The sequence below is a fragment of the Lucilia sericata genome, unplaced genomic scaffold, assembly GCF_015586225.1.
Source record: "Lucilia sericata isolate MDLA Ls3-8-SP2 unplaced genomic scaffold, ASM1558622v1 Contig000626F_arrow, whole genome shotgun sequence".
Lineage (NCBI taxonomy): Eukaryota > Metazoa > Arthropoda > Insecta > Diptera > Calliphoridae > Lucilia > Lucilia sericata.
In genome coordinates, this window is record NW_023994632.1 from 85,478 (window position 1) to 105,170 (window position 19,693).

Sequence of the window (19,693 nt, forward strand, 5' to 3'; positions counted from 1 at the left end):
TACGAATAATTTGATTGTGTTCCATTCGACGAATTTACGCAACGAATTTGTGTCGACTAGTTCGTCGTGCTATACGAAATTCGTCGTTCGTACCAATTGTGCGTATACCATAAGCCCAAAAAAATATTTGCTACTTTTAAACAAAAAAAAATATTAGTTTTGTTTTAGATTAATATTATTTCTAAATTTCAGTTTTCCAAGCATGCCTTGTGAAGATGAGAGTACAACAATTTCTCATTTCTTGTTTTTTTCGCTCTTACACTTATACAAGTGCAAAATGCGGTAGTATATGTCTGCCGATCGCTGCTTTAAAATATCGAGTCTATTGTCTATTTAAGTTTATATTGTAGTCTATAGTCTAGTCTATAGTCTAGTCTAAGTCTAGTCTATAGTCTAGTCTATAATCTAGTCTATAGTCTAGTCTATAATCTAGTCTATAGTGTAGTCTATAGTCTAATCTATAGTCTAGACTATAGTCTAATCTATAGTCTAGTCTATAGTCTAGTCTATAGTCTAGTCTATAGTCTAGTCTATAGTCTAGTCTATAGTCTAGTCTGTAGTCTAGTCTATAGTCTAGTCTATAGTCTAGTCTATAGTCTAGTCTATAGTCTAGTCTATAGTCTAGTCTATAGTATAGTCTATATTCTAGACTATAGTCTAGTCTGTAATCTAGACTATAGTCTAGTCTGTAATCTAGTCTATAGTCTAGTCTATAATCTAGTCTATAATCTAGTCTATAATCTAGTCTATAGTCTAGTCTATAATCTAGTCTATAGTCTAGTCTATAGACTAGTCAATAGTCTAATCTATAGTCTAGTCAATAGTATAGTCTATAGGCTAGTCTATAGTCTAGTCTATAGCCTAGTCCATAGTGAAATCTATAGCTTAGTCTATAGACTAGTCTATAGCCTAGTCTATAGTCTATAGCGTAGTCTAGTCCAAAATTTTTGTAGGAATTTTAAAAAAAATCTTTAACATATCGAGTCTATCGAGTTTATATTGTAGTCTATAGTCTAGTCTATAGTCTAGTCTATAGTCTAGTCTATAGTCTAGTCTATAGTCTAGTCTATAGTCTAGTCTATAGTCTAGTCTATAGTCTAGTCTATAGTCTAGTCTATAGTCTAGTCTATATTCTAGTCTATAGTCTAGTCTATAGTCTAGTCTTTAGTCTAGTCTATAGTCTAGTCTATAGTCTAGTCTATAGTCTAGTATATAGTCTAGTATATAGTCTAGTCTATAGTCTAGTCTATAGTCTAGTCTATAGTCTAGTCTATAGTCTAGTCTATAGTCTAGTCTATAGTCTAGTCTAATCTATAATCTATAGTTCTTACAATTTGAAGACAGATTTACGAAGCATTTATAAAATGTTTTTTATTCACTGAGAAATACTACAAAATTCTCAATTTATAAAAAGTTTTTTCAATAAATTCTCTACTTCTAGAGCAAATTTTCAATAAATTTTTAATAAATTTTTTATTTCTAAAAAAATATTCAAAATTATAACTTTTGAGTAGAGTTTTTGATAAACTATTTAAAATATTTATAACAAACTTTGGATTTTAATAATATCGGAATTCTAATTCTTGAAAATCTATAGAAAGTTGTAAATTGAAAATTTAACGATTTCTGTTGAAGTTGATAGAATTTTATTTAAAAATATAAAATATATGGGGAAAAATTGGAATGGAGCTTAACATTCCTAAAGAAATCATCGAAAGTTAAACCTTTTCTTGACTTTGGTATTATATTGTTTACTTTTTTATTATTAATTATTTTCAATATGTATTATGTATTATTTTTCTGATTTAATTAATTATTAAGTAATTTATTAATATATAATAATTATTATTAATATAATATATATAAAAACGACCTATAATATGACCGGGGTTATTTGCCAAAACCGAATCCGAATTTGCCAAAGAGATCCTTACCTTTCGACAGCACATCACCACCCGGCGCTGCTGCGGCGATACCTTTGAGACCGCCCAGCAGACCAGCACCGGGCCCTTGGCTTTGTGGTGGTGGCTGTTGACCTTGAGGTGGCACTTGTGGTTGTTGTTGTTGTTGCTGCTGTTGTTGTTGGGGTTGCTGTTGTTGCTGCTGCTGCTGTTGTTGTTGTTGCTGCTGCTGTTGGCCGCCGCCAAATAATCCTCCCAGGCCGGTTGATGTTTGCTGCGTTGGCTGCGCACCACCTTGTGGTTGCATTGGATCTTGTTTTGGTGGTTGTTTAGATCCAAATAGACCACCGGTGGCAGCCGAAGTAGCACCCGAGAGCAAACTAGTTGCACCGGATAATAAACCGCCTGAGGGTTGCGATACGGGAGGAGGTTGTTGCTGTTGTTGTTGTGGCTGTTGTTGCGGCTGACCCATCATACCCATTTGTCCCATCTGTTGACCAGGCTGCTGTTGCTGCTGGCCCATCATGCCCATTTGACCCATCTGACCCATTTGCTGTTGTCCCTGTTGACCCATTGGCTGCTGTTGACCCATCATACCCTGCTGACCCATCTGGCCCATTGGCCCCATGCCACCCATCTGTTGCTGTTGTTGCTGTAACTGTTGCTGCTGCTGTTGTTGTTGTCCCATTTGCGTTTGTTGCTGACCATAAGGTTGTTGTTGCTGCTGCATGCCAGCAACATTACCACCGCGACCGATCATCCCCTGTAAAACAGTTCAATTCATTAAATATTTTTAAGATTTTGCTTTTGTAACTCAATTTAACAATTGAACAGTTTTTTTTTTTTTTTTTTGGTTTTTCAATAATCAAAAATAAAGGAAAAATTAGCTAAAAAGAACTTGATAAAACATATAGTATTTTGTTCAAAAAGTAACAAAGTTGCGGGGCTTCAAAGAACAATATTTTGTATTTTTTTATTATATATTTAACTAAGTAAATTGTTTATAAGGAAGAAAAAGTTTGTTATTTTAAAAAATGCCAAGAGAAAAAACACAAGTAAGGAATCCACTCAGGGGTTTATTTATTTTAATTTTTAACTGTTTTTTAAAAGAAAATCATCTTTAAATTCCCTTTGGATTTCATTTTTATTTTCAATACATTAATGAAAAGAAGTATTTATGATTAAAAGTGTGTAATTAATGTGTGTAAAATACTTGGAACAAAAATGTTGGGCCAATTTTATATTATTATTATTTTTTTTTTTGTTACTACTTTCAACTATTTAACTACAAATTTATGATGGATGAAATAAGAAAATAGTTGTGTTTACCTTCAAAGCTTATTACTTTTTATATTAAATGTTAATTAAATTCTTTTAAAAATGTATTTCATAAATATGTTCTACTCATGGTTTTGAAAATTAAGTTGAAATGTGTTTTTTATACATATTTTGCATACAACACCCTGTTGTTGCATGAGATTTGTTAATTTGTGAGTGTTAACTTTACGCTTAGTTTGTTATTGTTTACATTAGTTAGATTAGTTCGTGAAAGATTGTGATCATATTAGATTATTATAATTATTGTATTGGTTAGTTAAATTTGGATAAGGGTAAGTCAGATATTTTTTTATTTTATAATTTAAGTTATTTATAAAAAAAATTAAGAATATATCTTCTAATTTCATAAATATTTGCAAATTGTTTAATTTTTTTTAATGATATTTCTTAAATTTTTAAAATAACAGTTTTAATGTTTAAAATAAATTGACAATTGAATTTCAAATAAATGTTCCTCATATACATATACTTCAGAAAAAGTTTAGAGATTTTGATTTCTAAGTTTGAAAACCAACCCCATATATGTATGAGACGTTATTATATCGAGAAGTCATACATATGTATTTGTTTATAAATTTTGTCATGTCATCTAAATGTCTAACCATACGATTTTGATATATAGGCTTTACCTCTATTATACTATATTCTCCATTCTTTGAGACATCTCAAAGTTGACAGATTTGACTTTCAGATAGCATAACAAAATTTATAAATAAAGCTATCTGTCACACTGTTATAACATCTCAAATATGAATTAAAAACATTTTTTTGACGTTAGAACACAATCACCCGAATCGCCAATAGAAGTGAAACTTTTTTCCCGTGACATTTTCCTTTCCCTCAAGGGGCAAATTGCTACCATGAACTTGCTGTGAACAATTCATTCACAATAGTTGATTTTATATGCAACAGTTGTTCAATGTTTACAAAATTCCATCAAAATATTTCACAACAGGGGAAAAAGGTGAAAAGGAAACATATTTTAAGTGAAATGTTAACTGGTGATAGGGATGAATATCTCGAAAAACAGATGTGATGTAGAAAGTCGTAGCTCAATCCAATAGAATATATAATAGGTTAGTATGTATAGGTAATCGTATATTCGGTTATGTTCGACTATACTTTCTGACTGAGTTTTCTTTGATCAATTTCATTATTGATCTGAAAAATTTCAAAATCTCTACTTAACATGAATATTCTCATCTGGTGTATAATGATTTCATCATTCTGTCATTTTGATATATCGGTCGTAAAACCTACAATGTTCTTCTAACATTGCATGATTAAGCTTAGAGAAGAGGATCTAAGAACTTATCGATTAACTTATGTTTTATAACAACCTTAATAATTGCTGGCGTCCGAGCAAACGTTCGGGTTTGCTTACGATGTTCGTAGGTTGAAATAATGAAATAGTCTGAAATCTGAAAATGTAAAGGTTTGATAAAGCTAAGTATTTCGGAAAACACTTTAACGATTTCCATAGTAATTCCCATCTTAAAAATGCTCTTATAGAAACCATATGAAAATGATTCAGACATTGATTTAAAATTGCCATTTAACGAAAATTATGTAAGGTGATTAAGGCAAAATAATAAACAATTTTATTTAGACTTTGCGGCATTGCGTTGCAATATAATATTCGAATTAAATCTCAATATATTTCACATAAACCCCCATCCAGAAATGATTCTTCAAGTATTTTTTACTAGACTTTGGTTTAGTCGAATGACTTTTCTAAGGTCAAGTCTTTTGTATGGACTAGTCGATGTATTATTCTCTGCACTAGTAGTCGGACTATTCTAAGGTCTAGTCATTTCTATAGACTTGTCTATAAATTAGTCTTTCTCTTTGCCTTTGAACTAGTATACGGACTAGACAGTACACTAGTCTAATCAATAGGCTTTTCTATTGTCTCGTCTATGGAGTAGTTTATTGTCTAGTCTAGACTAGACTATGGTACTCTATGGTTTAGTCTATACTAGTCTAGTCTTTAGACTATTCTATAGTATTGTTTAACGAATTCTCTATAGTCTAGACTATAGATTAGTCTATAAATTAGAACTTGGACTAGTATATGGACTATTCGATAGTACGTATACAGTCTTTGGACAAATGTGGTCTATTATCTAGTTTATAGACTACTCTATGAAATAGTCTTTGGACTAGTACTAGATAGTACACTACTCTATTCAATAGACTTTTCTATTGCCTTTAGAGTTTATTGTTATAGACTAGACTGTGGTACTCTATGGTCTAGTCTATAGACTATTCTATAGTCGAGTCTATAGACTATTCTATAGTCGAGTCTATAGACTATTCTATAGTCGAGTCTATAGACTATTCTATAGTCGAGTCTATAGACTATTCTATAGTCGAGTCTATAGACTATTCTATAGTCGAGTCCATAGACTATTCTATAGTCGAGTCTATAGACTACTATATAGTCGAGTCTATAGACTACTCTATAGTCGAGTCTATAGACTACTATATTGTCTAGACTATAGACTACTCTATAGTCTAGTCTATAGACTAGTCCATAGTCTAGTCTATAACGAATCCTCTATAGTCTAGACTTTAGAGTATGCCTATTCTATTGTCTCGTCTGTAGAGTAGTTTATTGTCTTGTCTGTAGACTATAGTCTATATGGTTTATATAGTCTATATATATTGTCTAGTGTACAGACTACTAGTATATGGACTATTCTATAGTATACAGCCTTTGGACTATCCATCTTGTTTATAGATTACTCTATGAATTAGTCTTTGGACTATTATACGGACTGGACACTAAACTACTCTAATCAATAGACTCGTCTATTGCCTATTCTATTGTCTCGTCTATAGTGTAGTTTGTTATCTAGTCTATAGACTATAGACTAAAACCATAATCTACTCTATGGTCTAGTCTATATAATAGTATATAGTCTAGTTTATAGACTACTCTGTGGTCTAGAATAGACTATAGCCTAGTATATAGATTAGTATATAGCCAAGTTTATAGACTAGTCTATAGTTTAGTTTATGTTCTAATCTGTAGACCTATCTATTATATAGAGTATTGACTAATTTATGGACTCATACATATGAACATTTGATAGTGGTATGAGTCCACATTCCACAATGAAGTTAGGTAGTATTCAAAATAATTAGTTAAGTGACAGCTTCAAGGACTAATGAAGCCGATTTGCGATAATTTTGTTTCATATTGATATAAATTTAACAAAACTCGAACAAACTTTTGCACAATTTCATAATCTACTTGCCATCCCTGAGTCAATACAACATCTCCCTCGCGGTACGGAATTTCTTGTACAAAGACAAATCAATGCAATTAATACGTAGTTGCTAAAACAAAAATTTCTCTGTGTAGACCAAGGCGAATAGATTATAAGGTGAAGTCATTTCATTTTGCGGCGAATTCATTATATTCGTTATATATGGAGTTTGACAGCGTCGGTTTTGAGAGAGAATTTTTTTATATGCAGTTTGACAGCGTCGGGCTAAATTTCCATGTACAAAAAAACAATCAGCAATTGAAATGACTTCACCTTAAAAAGTTTCTGACGTAAACTACATCAAATTGATTAAACTATTTAATCAGTGCCTCGTTTCTGTAACTCCCGCATCGAGAAGTTTCTCGCATGAAACAGTGAAATTGAAGAAAAAACAATGTGAGTTGAAACAAAATATCATTTCTCACATGCAAGTGTTTCTGTAAGAAAATTTTGTGAGAACTATCTGTCATTTATGATTTTTGACATAAGTTATTGGAAATTTGTGAGTAAAAGTGTTTCTGTAATAAAATTTTGTGAGAAGTTTCTCACATGAACTGTCAAAAAAACTCACATTTTAAAACGGTGCGGAAAGTAAAATTTTAAGTAAAAAAATTTTATTTAAACATGAATTCTATGAAATAATGAAAAAGTAATGTTATATTTATAATTAATTAAGATTGAAATAAATATTGTTTTAGAAAATAGGAGGAATTTTAGCATACAGAACCAAATGCTAAAAAAGTACGTGGGTGTAAACTTAGAATTTGCCAAGGGCGAATTTAGTGGAATAATTTTTCGAACAATTTTCATTTAATTTCTATATTCTTTATTTATTTATTCTTCGTTTATAAATTTGTTCGGCAATTTTTGTTTTCTTCTTTTAATTTTTATTTTTTTGACAGCTGTTTTATTGGAAATTTCCAATAAAAACGTAATTCGTGTAGCCTCTTCTCACTTTAAGTTACAGAAACACTTTTTACTCACAAATCGAGAAACGATGGAATTTTTTGTTTCACACTTCTCGATGTGAGAATTTCTCACTAAAAGTTACAGAAACGGGGTACAGGTTGCCAATGGCTACGATAATTTTTATGAAAGAAATATAATTTCGAAAAAAAGACTTTTTCCAAAACCATAAGTAGAATTATTTTGAAAATATTTACATATTACGTATGTATGTATTTGACAGTATGTAGAACTAGCAACTTTTTTTCTATTGTCAAATTTATACTTGACAATTAAATTAATTTAAATATATGTATGTAAATCTAACAAAAACTATGATTGATTATAAACATATTTTTGTTAAATAAGCAAAAAAAAAAAAAAAAACAGAACACCTTTAACTCAACTCTCTAGAAATTATTAGTGTCGAAAAAAAAACAATTTCTTTTTTTCAATGTTTTAATGTTTGAAATATTAAATGTTTTGGAGTAAGTGGAGTTTTTTTGTGTTGGATTTTCAGTTAAATTAAAACAAAATTAGGGAAAATTAAACAAAATTCAAATTTAATAAAACTTAAACTTAAAAGAAAAATCATAATAATTTAGCAAATTTATAATACAAAAACATTTAAACTAAAGATTTTTTAAGATATTTTGGTAGTAAAAAGCAAATTTGAAAATAATAATAAATAAATTAATTAATCAATAATTGTATACTAATAGACAATAATAACTAAAAAAAGACATATTTTTACACATACAGTGAATCACATAGAAATTTTTTATACACCATTTATTACATCCAATATTTAAAATTTTTAAAAAAATATATTTTTTAATAATAAATTATGTTTGTTAAGAGGTACGAGTAAAAAGTACTATTAATTAAAATAATTGTTAAGTTAATTAATTATTGTTGTTGTTATTTATTATTATTATTATTAATACTATTTTGTTTAATAATGTTGAAAAAGTAAACAAACAAAAAATATATATAAATGATACATCTATAGATATACATAGTTAAAGCATTTCATTGTTTGGATTTGTTTTCTAAAAATATATATTTATTTAATTAATTACACTAACAAAAACAAATGCTGCTCTAATTCTAGTTACTAGATTAGATAATTAGCATTGATATTGAGTTTGATGTATTTACAAAAGTTTGAGATTTTATTCAGTACTGGCTTGAGTTGTTTTTCTATAAAAAATTAAACAAATATTTTGTGATTTTTTTTATATATGAACATGATGGTTTTTAAAAATTTAACAAAATTAAGAAAATACCTTTTAAGTATAAATAAATTGAAAAAAAAGAAATTAAACACATTAAAAACAAAAGACATAAGTTCGCTCTGCTTTGTGTGGCATGTTTTATTATATTCAATGTGGCAAAGTTTTTCTGGGTGACGCAGGCAGCGAATACAATGAAGGAATCACTACAATGTTACTCATAACTCCTTAATTGTCTTCTTTGCCTACTAAAATTGGTTTCTAGTTTTCGTTTCTTTTTTCCCATAGTAAAAATGATAAATTTTGGAAATGTAACTTAAATTAATAAATTATAATATTTAAAAAGCAAATAATGCAAAAAGTAACCAAATATAAGGGAAATAATAAAATTCTGTAAAAATCAAAACGATAGTGAAAAGGAAAATTAGTAAACTTAGAGTTAAGTTTTGATTAAGGGTTTTATTAGTTTTTATATGAATTTTGTGAAATGTTGTCACATAAAATTAGGAGGAGTGCATTTAAAAGATGGTTGTGAAATTAGATATTTGGAAATATGTATGTATTAAGAACAGCTCAATTCTATTAAGTTTAATTGATTCCATAAGATCATCATATTCATTGTTTCTCCCAGGCATGGAAAATTCAGTTCATTAGTACTTTTTTAAGTACTTCCACGACATTTCGTACTTCTTCAAACTTAAAAATATTTAAGTTTAGACCAATCAAGACTAGTCTATAGTCTAGTCTACAGTTTAGACTATAATCTTCTTTATAGTCTAGTCTATAGTTTAGTTTATAGTTTAGTCTACAGTCTAGTCTATAGTCTAGTCTATAGTCTAGTCTATAGTCTAGTCTATAGTCTAGTCTATAGTCTAGTCTATAGTCTAGTCTATAGTCTAGTCTATAGTCTAGTCCATAGTCTAGTCTATAGTCTAGTCTATAGTCTAGTCTATAGTCTAGTCTATAGTCTAGTCTATAGTCTAGTCTATAGTCTAGTCTATAGTCTAGTCTATAGTCTAGTCTATAGTCTAGTCTATAGTCTAGTCTATAGTCTAGTCTATAGTCTAGTCTATAGTTTAGTCTATAGTGTAGTCTATAGTCTAGTCTATAGTCTAGTCTATTGTCTAGTCTATAGTGTAGTCTATTGTCTAGTCTATAGTCTAGTCTATAGTCTAGTCTAGTCTATAGTCTAGTCTATAGTCTAGTCTATAGTCTAGTCTATAGTCTAGTCTATAGTCTAGTCTATAGTCTAGTCTATAGTCTAGTCTATAGTCTAGTCTATAGTCTAGTCTATAGTCTAGTCTATAGTCTAGTCTATAGTCTAGTCTATAGTCTAGTCTATAGTCTAGTCTATAGTCTAGTCTATAGTCTAGTCTATAGTGTAGTCTATAGTGTAGTCTATAGTCTAGTCTATAGTCTAGTCTATAGTCTAGTCTATAGTGTAGTCTATAGTGTAGTCTATAGTCTAGTCTATAGTCTAGTCTATAGTCTAGTCTATAGTCTAGTCTATAGTCGAGTCTATAGTCTAGTCTATAGTCTAGTCTATAGTCTAGTCTGTAGTCTAGTCTATAGTCTAGTCTATAGTCTAGTCTATAGTCTAGTCTATAGTCTAGTCTATAGTCTAGTCTATAGTCTAGTCTATACTCTAGTCTATAGTCTAGTCTATACTCTAGTCTATAGTCGAGTCTATAGTCGAGTCTATAGTCTAGTCTATAGTCTAGTCTATACTCTAGTCTATACTCTAGTCTATAGTCTAGTCTATAATCTAGTCTATAGTCTAGTCTATAGTCTGGTCTGTAGTCTAGTCTATAGTCTAGTCTATAGTCTGGTCTGTAGTCTAGTCTATAGTCTAGTCTATAGTCTAGTCTATAGTCTGGTCTATAGTCTAGTCTATAGTCTAGTCTATAGTCTAGTCTATAGTCTAGTCTATAGTCTAGTCTATAGTCTAGTCTATAGTCTAGTCTATAGTCTAGTCGATAGTCTAGTCTATAGTCTAGTCTATAGTCTAGTCTATAGTCTAGTCTATAGTCTAGTCGATAGTCTAGTCTATAGTCTAGTCTATAGTCTAGTCTATAGTCTAGTCTATAGTCTAGTCTATAGTCTAGTCTATAGTCTAGTCTATAGTCTAGTCTATAGTCTAGTCTATAGTCTAGTCTATAGTCTAGTCTATAGTCTAGTCTATACTCTAGTCTATAGTCGAGTCTATAGTCTAGTATATAGTCTAGTCTATACTCTAGTCTATACTCTAGTCTATAGTCTAGTCTATAGTCTAGTCCAGTCTATAGTCTAGTCTATAGTCTAGTCTATAGTTTAGTCTATAGTCTAGTCTATAGTCTAGTCTATAGTCTAGTCTATAGTCTACTCTATAGTCTAGTCTATAGTCTAGTCTATAGTCTAGTCTATAGTCTAGTCTATAGTCTAGTCTATAGTCTAGTCTATAGTCTAGTCTATAGTCTAGTCCATAGTCTAGTCTATAGTCTAGTCTATAGTCTAGTCTATAGTCTAGTCTATAGTGTAGTCTATAGTTTAGTCTATAGTCTAGTCTATAGTTTAGTATATAGTCTAGTCTATAGTCTAGTCTACAGTCTAGTCTATAGTCTAGTCTGAACATTGGACGATAGTGCAGCCGATCAATTTTTAACCCAGAGATCATAGTACCCAAATGAAGATATCTCGAATAAGAAAGAAGATATGTCAGATGTTAAGCCTTTATTTTAAGGTTGACAGATGTCATACAACATACATATAATGGACCGATTACAACCAAAATCTTAATCGTCTCTGGACCAAAAAAGTGTACCAAATTTTTATCGTATTATCTTTAAAATTGCGACCTGTACTTTGATTATAAGGGACGGACATGACTTAATCGACTCTGAAAATGATTCTAAGAGGACTGGTATACTTAAAGGTGTAGGACCAATATACATATATAGTACCCTCCCCACTATAGTAGTGTAGTTTATAAAAATGGCTAGATTGTGTTCTAACATAGTACATAGATTTATTCAGAATATAAAATCAAGAGATTTCTCAACCATATGATAACAATCACAAGGTATAAGTATAATAAAGATCGGATTAGATGCAGAACATGGAAACATGATTAGCGTTGTTATAAAACATGCTGATATCGAAATTTATCACAATATCGATAATTTTAAGATATTATAGAGCGCCAGAGTGCTTGAATAAAACAGAAAATGACCCTAATATAAGGTTACCTTCATCTTCTATGAGGGCTAAATGTAGATTTTGCCCATTTTCAGTACCAAACCCTCCGACACGTGTGTAAACAGTATTCCTCAAAGGACTAGTATTGTCCAAAACTAATCCAAAGATATGTATGTATGAAAAAAAACATATTCTAAAAACTACTCCTTTGCTAAAATTATGGGAGTACATGGTCCAGGCCTGCATTATATAGGACTACTATAGTATGCCAATAATATTTACAGTGGATTAGTTCTTAGATTTTCTAAATGGATCATATATTCTTCTAATTTTTGCAGAGATTGGATATGGTGTGTCCATTTAGGTAATCCAAAACTACTGCCCTGCAAAGTTGAGTACATAATTCTTTAAATTATATTTTGTAATGCAGGCATGGGCCATATATATTTTTAAAAACTCCTGTACTACATAGGGCCATGTTGTGGATTATGTAAGTAGTGCCATAGTTCTAGCTAAGGAGTGGTTATGGGATTAGACTGAGGTAATGAATGTGTGGGTCATCACCTAGGACTGGTTCTATAATATATTTGGATTAGGGCTGGTGCAAACCCTAGTTCTTTGTGGAGTAGTATTGTTTTGGAATTAGTCTGAGATAATGAATGCGTGTATTAAGTGATCCTTACCTAGGACATGACAATGTATACTGGTTTTATATTTGGTTTGGTTTTGGACCAGCCCTAGTTCTTTACGGAGTAGTCTCGGACTCGGAACAAACATGTTTAAGACGTATTAGAATCGAATAAGACTTTAGTGTAAACCTACGACCAATATTTTTATATGTAACAAACGGATTGACAAACCCCGATTATAGTACCAAATCTTTCAACTTATTTAAATGCACTCCTTTTAATGCGGTGGTAGAGGAGAAAAATAATGACTGATAAAGTGGTGTTATTGTTGTTGTTGAGTAGGTAAATAGTGAAATGTGATTATGTTTTTGTTGTTTTTTTATTTTAATTTAATTATTACGGTATTTTTTGGGAGTTATACGGCTACTAAATGTATAATTTTTTTTCAGTATTAATTTGTTTAAAAGTGCTCTAACTAAGTACGTTTACTGGATTTTAAATGTTTATTTCTTAAATTTTCTATTAAATTTAAAGCTAAATATTTCTTGTTTAGTAGTTGTTGTTGTTATATATTGTTTTATATAAAAAATAAATATAAAATGATTTGATAAAATGTTGCTAGCTATACATAAAAAACGTATTAACTTTAGGTTTTCAGTTGTATTGCAAATATTTGTAATTATTTAATATTTAGTTTGTTTCTATTTGCTGTTGAAGCATAAATATTTTTGACATTTGACAGGTAAATTGAAGAGTGACATATGATTATTTTCTTAAAGTGTTACAAAATATAAATGTTTTGTTTTTTGAAGGCAAAAAGCTATAATATTATGAATGGTGTTAAAAAAATGTAATAACATTTATTATTATTTTTTTAAATTTTATACTTTTTGTACAAAAGTTTTTAAAGTATTTTGTTCCTTACTACTGTTTTGAAAAGAAAACAAACACAAACTAAAATAATAAACAAAAAATTTGAACAATTTCCTTTTTATAAAATTAATGCATGATTAACAAGTTGAGTTTTTGTTTAATTTGCACAAAGACAGAGTTGTAGTACAATAGTAGTAGTAATAGTAGTAAACAATTAAAAAAAGTGTTTAATTGGTTTGATTTGTTGACAAAAAAAACAGAACAAATTTAGATAGAAAAAAGTGAGTGGAGGGTAAGTGGGGTAGTGGGGTGGTTAAGTAGAGGTAGTTTTTTATTTCTAGTAAGGTAGTTTAGGCAGAGTTTTAATGGTAGTAGTAAGTAGTAGTAGTATAACGTAACGTATATTTTTTTCAAAAACAAAATTAAAAACAAATTTAAAAATGCATTTTTTTTCTTTGAACAAAAAAACGTAAAGAAGAAAGAGTATTTACCTGCGTTTGGTGATCGGGGGCAGGGTGGCCCGTGTTGTCTAACAGTGTAGGGGAAGCAGGGCGAGCATCTATAGCAACAAATATAACATAAAGACTTCACATTTACCACAGCAGACCATTACAAAATAATTTTGTTTAACTTAAATTTGTTTTTTTTTTGTTTTTGTTAAAGAAATAAATATAAGATAAAAAAAAATTAAGAAAATAAACAAGAATCTCAAAGAAAATTAACCGAAAAAAAAAGAAAGAAAAATATATAGAGTTATAAAACAGAATTTCCAAAAAAAAAATAATTTCTTCCATTTGTTGTTTTGTAAAGAAAAATTATAGAAAAATTAATATAAATTTGTTTTGTTGCTTGTATTGAAAACCAATTTGTTGTTGTTGTTATAGATATTTTGTAACCTAAAGTTAATAAAATCATATTTTAAACCGATCATTACCAAAACACATGAATTGTGCTCAGTTTAAATCTTTTAACAATTAAGCTCATTTTAAACTCATTTCAGATCAGTTCAGTTCACTTTCATTTCATATAGACAAAACACACCAGCATCTAAAGGCCTGTGCATTAAATATAGTTTCTATATAATTCACCGCAAGTTTTTTTATAAAAATTACTTAAAATTAGTTTTAGTTTTACTAGAGTTTCTTTTTTTTACATATTAAATATACATTTAACTCAAAACTTTTAAAAACACAATGTTACAAAAAAAAAAAAAAAAAAAGAAAAACTTATTTTGCATTTTACATAAAAAAGCTGTTAAATAAAAATAAAATTAAATATAAAAGAAAAAAATTATTGAAATATATTTTTATTAGAGAAAGAAAGTGTACGAGTAAATATGAAAAAGAAATAAAACGTTACCTTTAAAAATGTTGTATTTTGTCTTTCAAAAACTTAAGTTTTCGTTAATATTTTTTCTTTTTTTGTTCAATATAATTATTAATATATATATATAAAATATTACACAATATTACATAGTTATTTAATTATTTGATTTTTACATTTAATTTGTTTAAGTTATAAAAATTAAAAAAAAAATGTTATTAAATACATATGGTTTTTTAAAAAATTTTAAATTTAATTTAAAATTGTTTTTTGAATTAGTGCTTGAAGCTGTTAATAAAAGTATTGTTGTTGTTATTGTTGTTTTATATATAAAATTATATGTTTATGATTAATAGAAATTATCACGAATTTGTTTTTTTGTTTGGTAAAATAACAAATGCATTAAACATTTAAAGACATGTAGAGGAATTTTGTATTTTGTTTTTTTTTTTTTTAAAAGATTTTTTAATAATTTTTACTTAAAGAAATTATTTTGTATACATAATTTTTTACAGTGTACTTAATTGCGAAACAAAGATGTTGCCAGATCAAACATATTTTAATTTGTAGTAGTGTCGTTAAGGTATGATGGTGGTAGTGAAAAGTACACACAGCAAAGTTAACAAACTAAACTACTCGTATCAATCATGCAGAATGAATGACAAATCTAACTTTTACACAAGAGAGAAAATTAATAAATAAGATATTAAATATTATTAAAATAATAGGAACCAAGTCCTTATTAAAAAAAAACTAGTATCTGAGATTAAATTATGTATACAGAATCTAAAGAAATAAAATCGAGTATGTACAGATTTTAGATTGAATTTCTTTATTATGGATCTAATGGACTAATCTTTAATGTGTAGAACATGAAATAGCAATCTCGAATAATAATATTTAAACGAATATCAAGAATGCTGAGGGTATGTATAAGAATCGATAGTCTTGCAGATTTAGTATAAAAACCATGTTAAGCCTCCTTCACACCAGCACACAAGTAATATGATCTGTCAAAGTTTTGTGTAGAAGAAAACAATTGGGATCGTCTAAATACAATATGTAATGAAACCATCACACATTGAGAGAAAATGCAGATGGAAATTTGACAGTCGTATGGCTTTCTTCATTTTTTTTCTTTTGAAATGATGCAAAAAACAAGCAAGTCGCACTAGATCAGGGATGTATATTTATGTAAATACATACAAAAAAAGTGAAACAGCTGTTTCCATCTTACTTTGTTATAGTTTTATACAAATTGTGTAAACACGAATAATATAAATCATACGACTTTTATTCTCTTTTTTGTCATGAGGATGGAATTTCGTTTCAGTTTTTCATTAGACTTGTCATATGTAAAGCGTGATCGTCTGAAGATATCTGTAAATATCTGTCACATTACAAACTCCCCAATGACGACTATAGGTTTTAAAAAAAGGATACAAATTGGATGTCGAAATGTACATAAGTATGCTACAAGCAACTAACCTTCCTCGAATCGAGAAGTAGTTCAGCAATTAAAACTAAATTATACTGAGAGAGACATTTCTACGTTGACAGTTCCACATTATTATATGCTGGCAGGATATCCGATTAACCCAATTTAGTTTTAAAGGTTAATGTACCTAAGGGTACATTGAGAATCCCTTTATAATAAAACAAAAGTTAAAAGGAAGATAGTAAAGTTAGAGTGAAAAGTGAAAAAGAATTTAATTCCTATGCAAGCAAAATGGCGACAATAGAAGTATCCTTTGAAAGAAATTTTCTATAGTCCGACACATGAATAGCCATTATAATCCCCTGATAAAACCTAGAAGGTTGCCTATATCACTACAAATTCATTGTGAATTCTTATTTCCTAGCCAATCTGAACTTTAGGACAGTTGCATAAAATATGCTGTACTGTATCTAAAGGAGACTTTTCGCCTTCACACAACCTAAAAGACTCCAATTGCTCAGTGATCGGCTATCACTTCTAGTAGAATAATTATACTCCGCCTCTCCAATTCTAATAGTATTCTGATAACATTGGTGTTCAACATCAGCTACAAGGACTTAGATGACCGCAATCCATCGTACTGCTTTGAATTTTACGGTAATCGACATGTATTTGTGGGTTTTCCGATCTATTTGTACTATCAGAGCTGAGATCTGAGCTCTATCCGCAAATCAAGCTGTGGTCTCATTAACCTGTACATTACAGTAGCAGTACCCAACAGAATATTAAAACTGCGTTTGCGATCGCTAAGATCTCTGCCTGAAAGACACCGCATTCGTCCGGAAGTCATTATGACTAATCGTTACTACCGATGTGTAAATCCAATTTACCATGACAGGTCATGAATTCTTATCAATGTAATTATACATTCCAATAAACCTAAATCAAGCGGCTTTGGATTCAATTTTCTGATTCCGAGCAAAGTTTTGAAGACGTACAGGACACCAATGCTGCATTCAGTGATATGTTTCAAATAGTTCGCCAAATACAAAGCAAAGTCAAGTTGACAAACTTAATTACTAGTACCTGAAATCCATATAAAGTTGATAGCGGCTCAACGGAAAATTAACCGCAGTAAGAAAAGATTTGGTGGAGATTTCGAGGAGTAGAACAGATAAACATACATATTTATCCTCAGCAGTGTTGTTAGAGAAAATCTGCATTTCTTGAAACATCTGAATAAACAATAATATAAAGGGATGACACTAAATTTTAGGAACCAATGCAGAGCAAAATGTAGAAAATATAGAGCAGAATATAGACAAAATGAATAACCCTCTAACCGAATGGGGCAAACAACAGATAGTGGCCTAAATGTATTTCTTCGGATTTGATGTAGTATACATCCTACTATCAACCTAACCTAAAGATTTGATCGCATTAAACTTAGGTAATAAAGTTACTTTCATCAATAGGATCGGGATATATAACTATATGTTCAGACACAAATGTCGAAGTGCCTCTGTTGAGTCGGCAACAGCACCTAGAGACGTATTCGGTAGACCGAATCTCGAATCCATCAAATAAGCCGAGTATTTTGTTCTTATTCAGAGAACACACTGTGGTAAATCTGCTATGAACAGAGTTTTCCCTGAACATACCTGGTATCAATGGTAACACTTGAATAAGGATCCTTTCATCCACCACCATTCAACCCAGCACACTTCTCATTCATCCGACACACTCTCTCTAGGTATACAGACGTGAGAAGACCCGTATATCCCTATATGCATCCTCTATCATATACATTGAATAACTCCACTTAGTCCCACAGTGGGTTATCTGTTGACTTCGGCAACAGCACCCAACTTATCCCGAATTATAGATATCACCTTGCATCAGTCCCTTAACCGATATTCTTTTAAACTACAGCCACTACGAGGATCCCGAATGAACCTCAACCAACTGACTATCCAGGGCAAAGTTCTGAATCTGACCACCAGTAATATCATTCCATACATTTGATTATTACCACTTTATAGTCCCGGCAGACTAGAGGTATTGGTCGCACATCTTTTCCCCAGGATTGCAATCACACCAATATGGGGTCTTTCATCAAAGATATGCTCTGAAGAGCATACATAAGATTGATAATGCTAAGGCCACCACTTTTTATTTCGGAATAAGTCTAAAAACTAATTAGACAATGTTCGAAAACGTTTAAGACAGGATCCTCAATGGCGAAATAAAGACAATATAGAAACGTTCACAAGTACCCTGGTTGATTCGTTCGGTTGAAGCATTGATAAGATTGATAATACTACGGCCACCACTGATTACGTTTCGGAATATGTCTAAAACTAATTGGACAACGTTTGGAACCGTTTAGGACAAGACCCTCAATGTCGAAATAAAGACAATATAGAAACGTTCACAAATATCCTGGTTGAAACATTGATTAGAATTCGGAATACAACCTTTAAAACGATTAAATGTTCAACGTTCAATACAAACGCCCTTTTAAGAACAATAATAAAACTTCTGGCAACATTGTTTACATTAAAATATGTTACAGGGTAGCTCAAAAATAAATTAAAATTGAGTTGTAATTTATGTAGAATTTTTCTCCAATAGTAATAGAAGTTTTTTTAAGACAAATTTTATTTAAAAAATTTAAATATTTAATTTAAAAGTTAAATAATAAGACATCACATGCAGTTATTTAATAATAAACAAACTTAAAATGTAAACACACACACACAGACACATTTTTTTGTTTATTTTTTGTAAAATTATTTTTAGTTTTTTAAATATTACAGACAGGACACGAATAAATAATGAAGAAAAATATAATTGAATAATTTAAAAAAACATGGATTAATAAAACAATTAGAAGTGAAATAAGAATAGAAAAGGTTGATGTTGTAAATGAATTTGAAAATATTTGAAATGAATTTTGAGAATTCATAACAAATTGAAATGATGTCTTGTTTTTTTAATGTTTTTATTTAATGAGATGTTTTAACTAAAAAAACTATTTTAGATTCTTTTTACCACTTTTTATTATTTACTAAATTTTAGTTAACAATTACAAACAACAAGAACAACAACTATATTCATATGTATATTTGAAAAAAAAAATATTACAGAAATGTTGTGCCGAAATAATTATTTATTAGTAAAATAAAATTTAAAGAAAAAAATTAAAAGAAAAATAAAATTATTTTACATAAACAAATTATAAAACAAATAATTGAAATGAAAATTAATTTTTGCTGAAAAAGTTTTATTGTAAATTTTGTTTAGAAATGTTTAAAATACTTTTTGCAGTGTTCCAAATATTAGTCGTTTATCTTTTATCAAAATATAATTTTGTTTCAAGACCTAAATTTGTAGAAAAATATACCTGATTCTAAATACTTTATTTAATTAGAAATAGATTTTGGAAAATAATTTTAATAGTTAACATTATTTGGAAACCAATTTTTGTTTTTTGTAAAGAAGAACAATGTATTTTTTGTATATTACAGTTATATTTGTTAATAAATAAAACCTAATTATT

The 19,693-nt window shown here is 29.4% G+C and overlaps 1 protein-coding gene across 25 annotated transcripts in view; it reads right to left on the reverse strand.

Annotated features, from left to right (window-relative positions):
* Positions 1 to 1,242: 1,242 nt before the first annotated feature.
* Positions 1,243 to 19,693, reverse strand: part of LOC119606820 (RIMS-binding protein 2) — a 112,692-nt gene continuing 94,241 nt past the window's right edge. For 18 of the 25 annotated variants that reach the window (XM_037960428.1, XM_037960444.1, XM_037960453.1 and 15 more), the window contains 2 exons: positions 13,862 to 13,929; positions 1,243 to 2,664 (listed from right to left, as the gene is read on the reverse strand). In XM_037960428.1, the coding sequence (XP_037816356.1) occupies positions 1,891 to 2,664; positions 13,862 to 13,929 (842 nt within the window). In that variant the 3' untranslated portion in view covers positions 1,243 to 1,890. Of the gene's footprint in view, positions 2,665 to 13,861; positions 14,001 to 19,693 lie in introns of those variants that run through there. The other 7 variants (XM_037960443.1, XM_037960447.1, XM_037960446.1 and 4 more) reach the window with 3 other exon arrangements.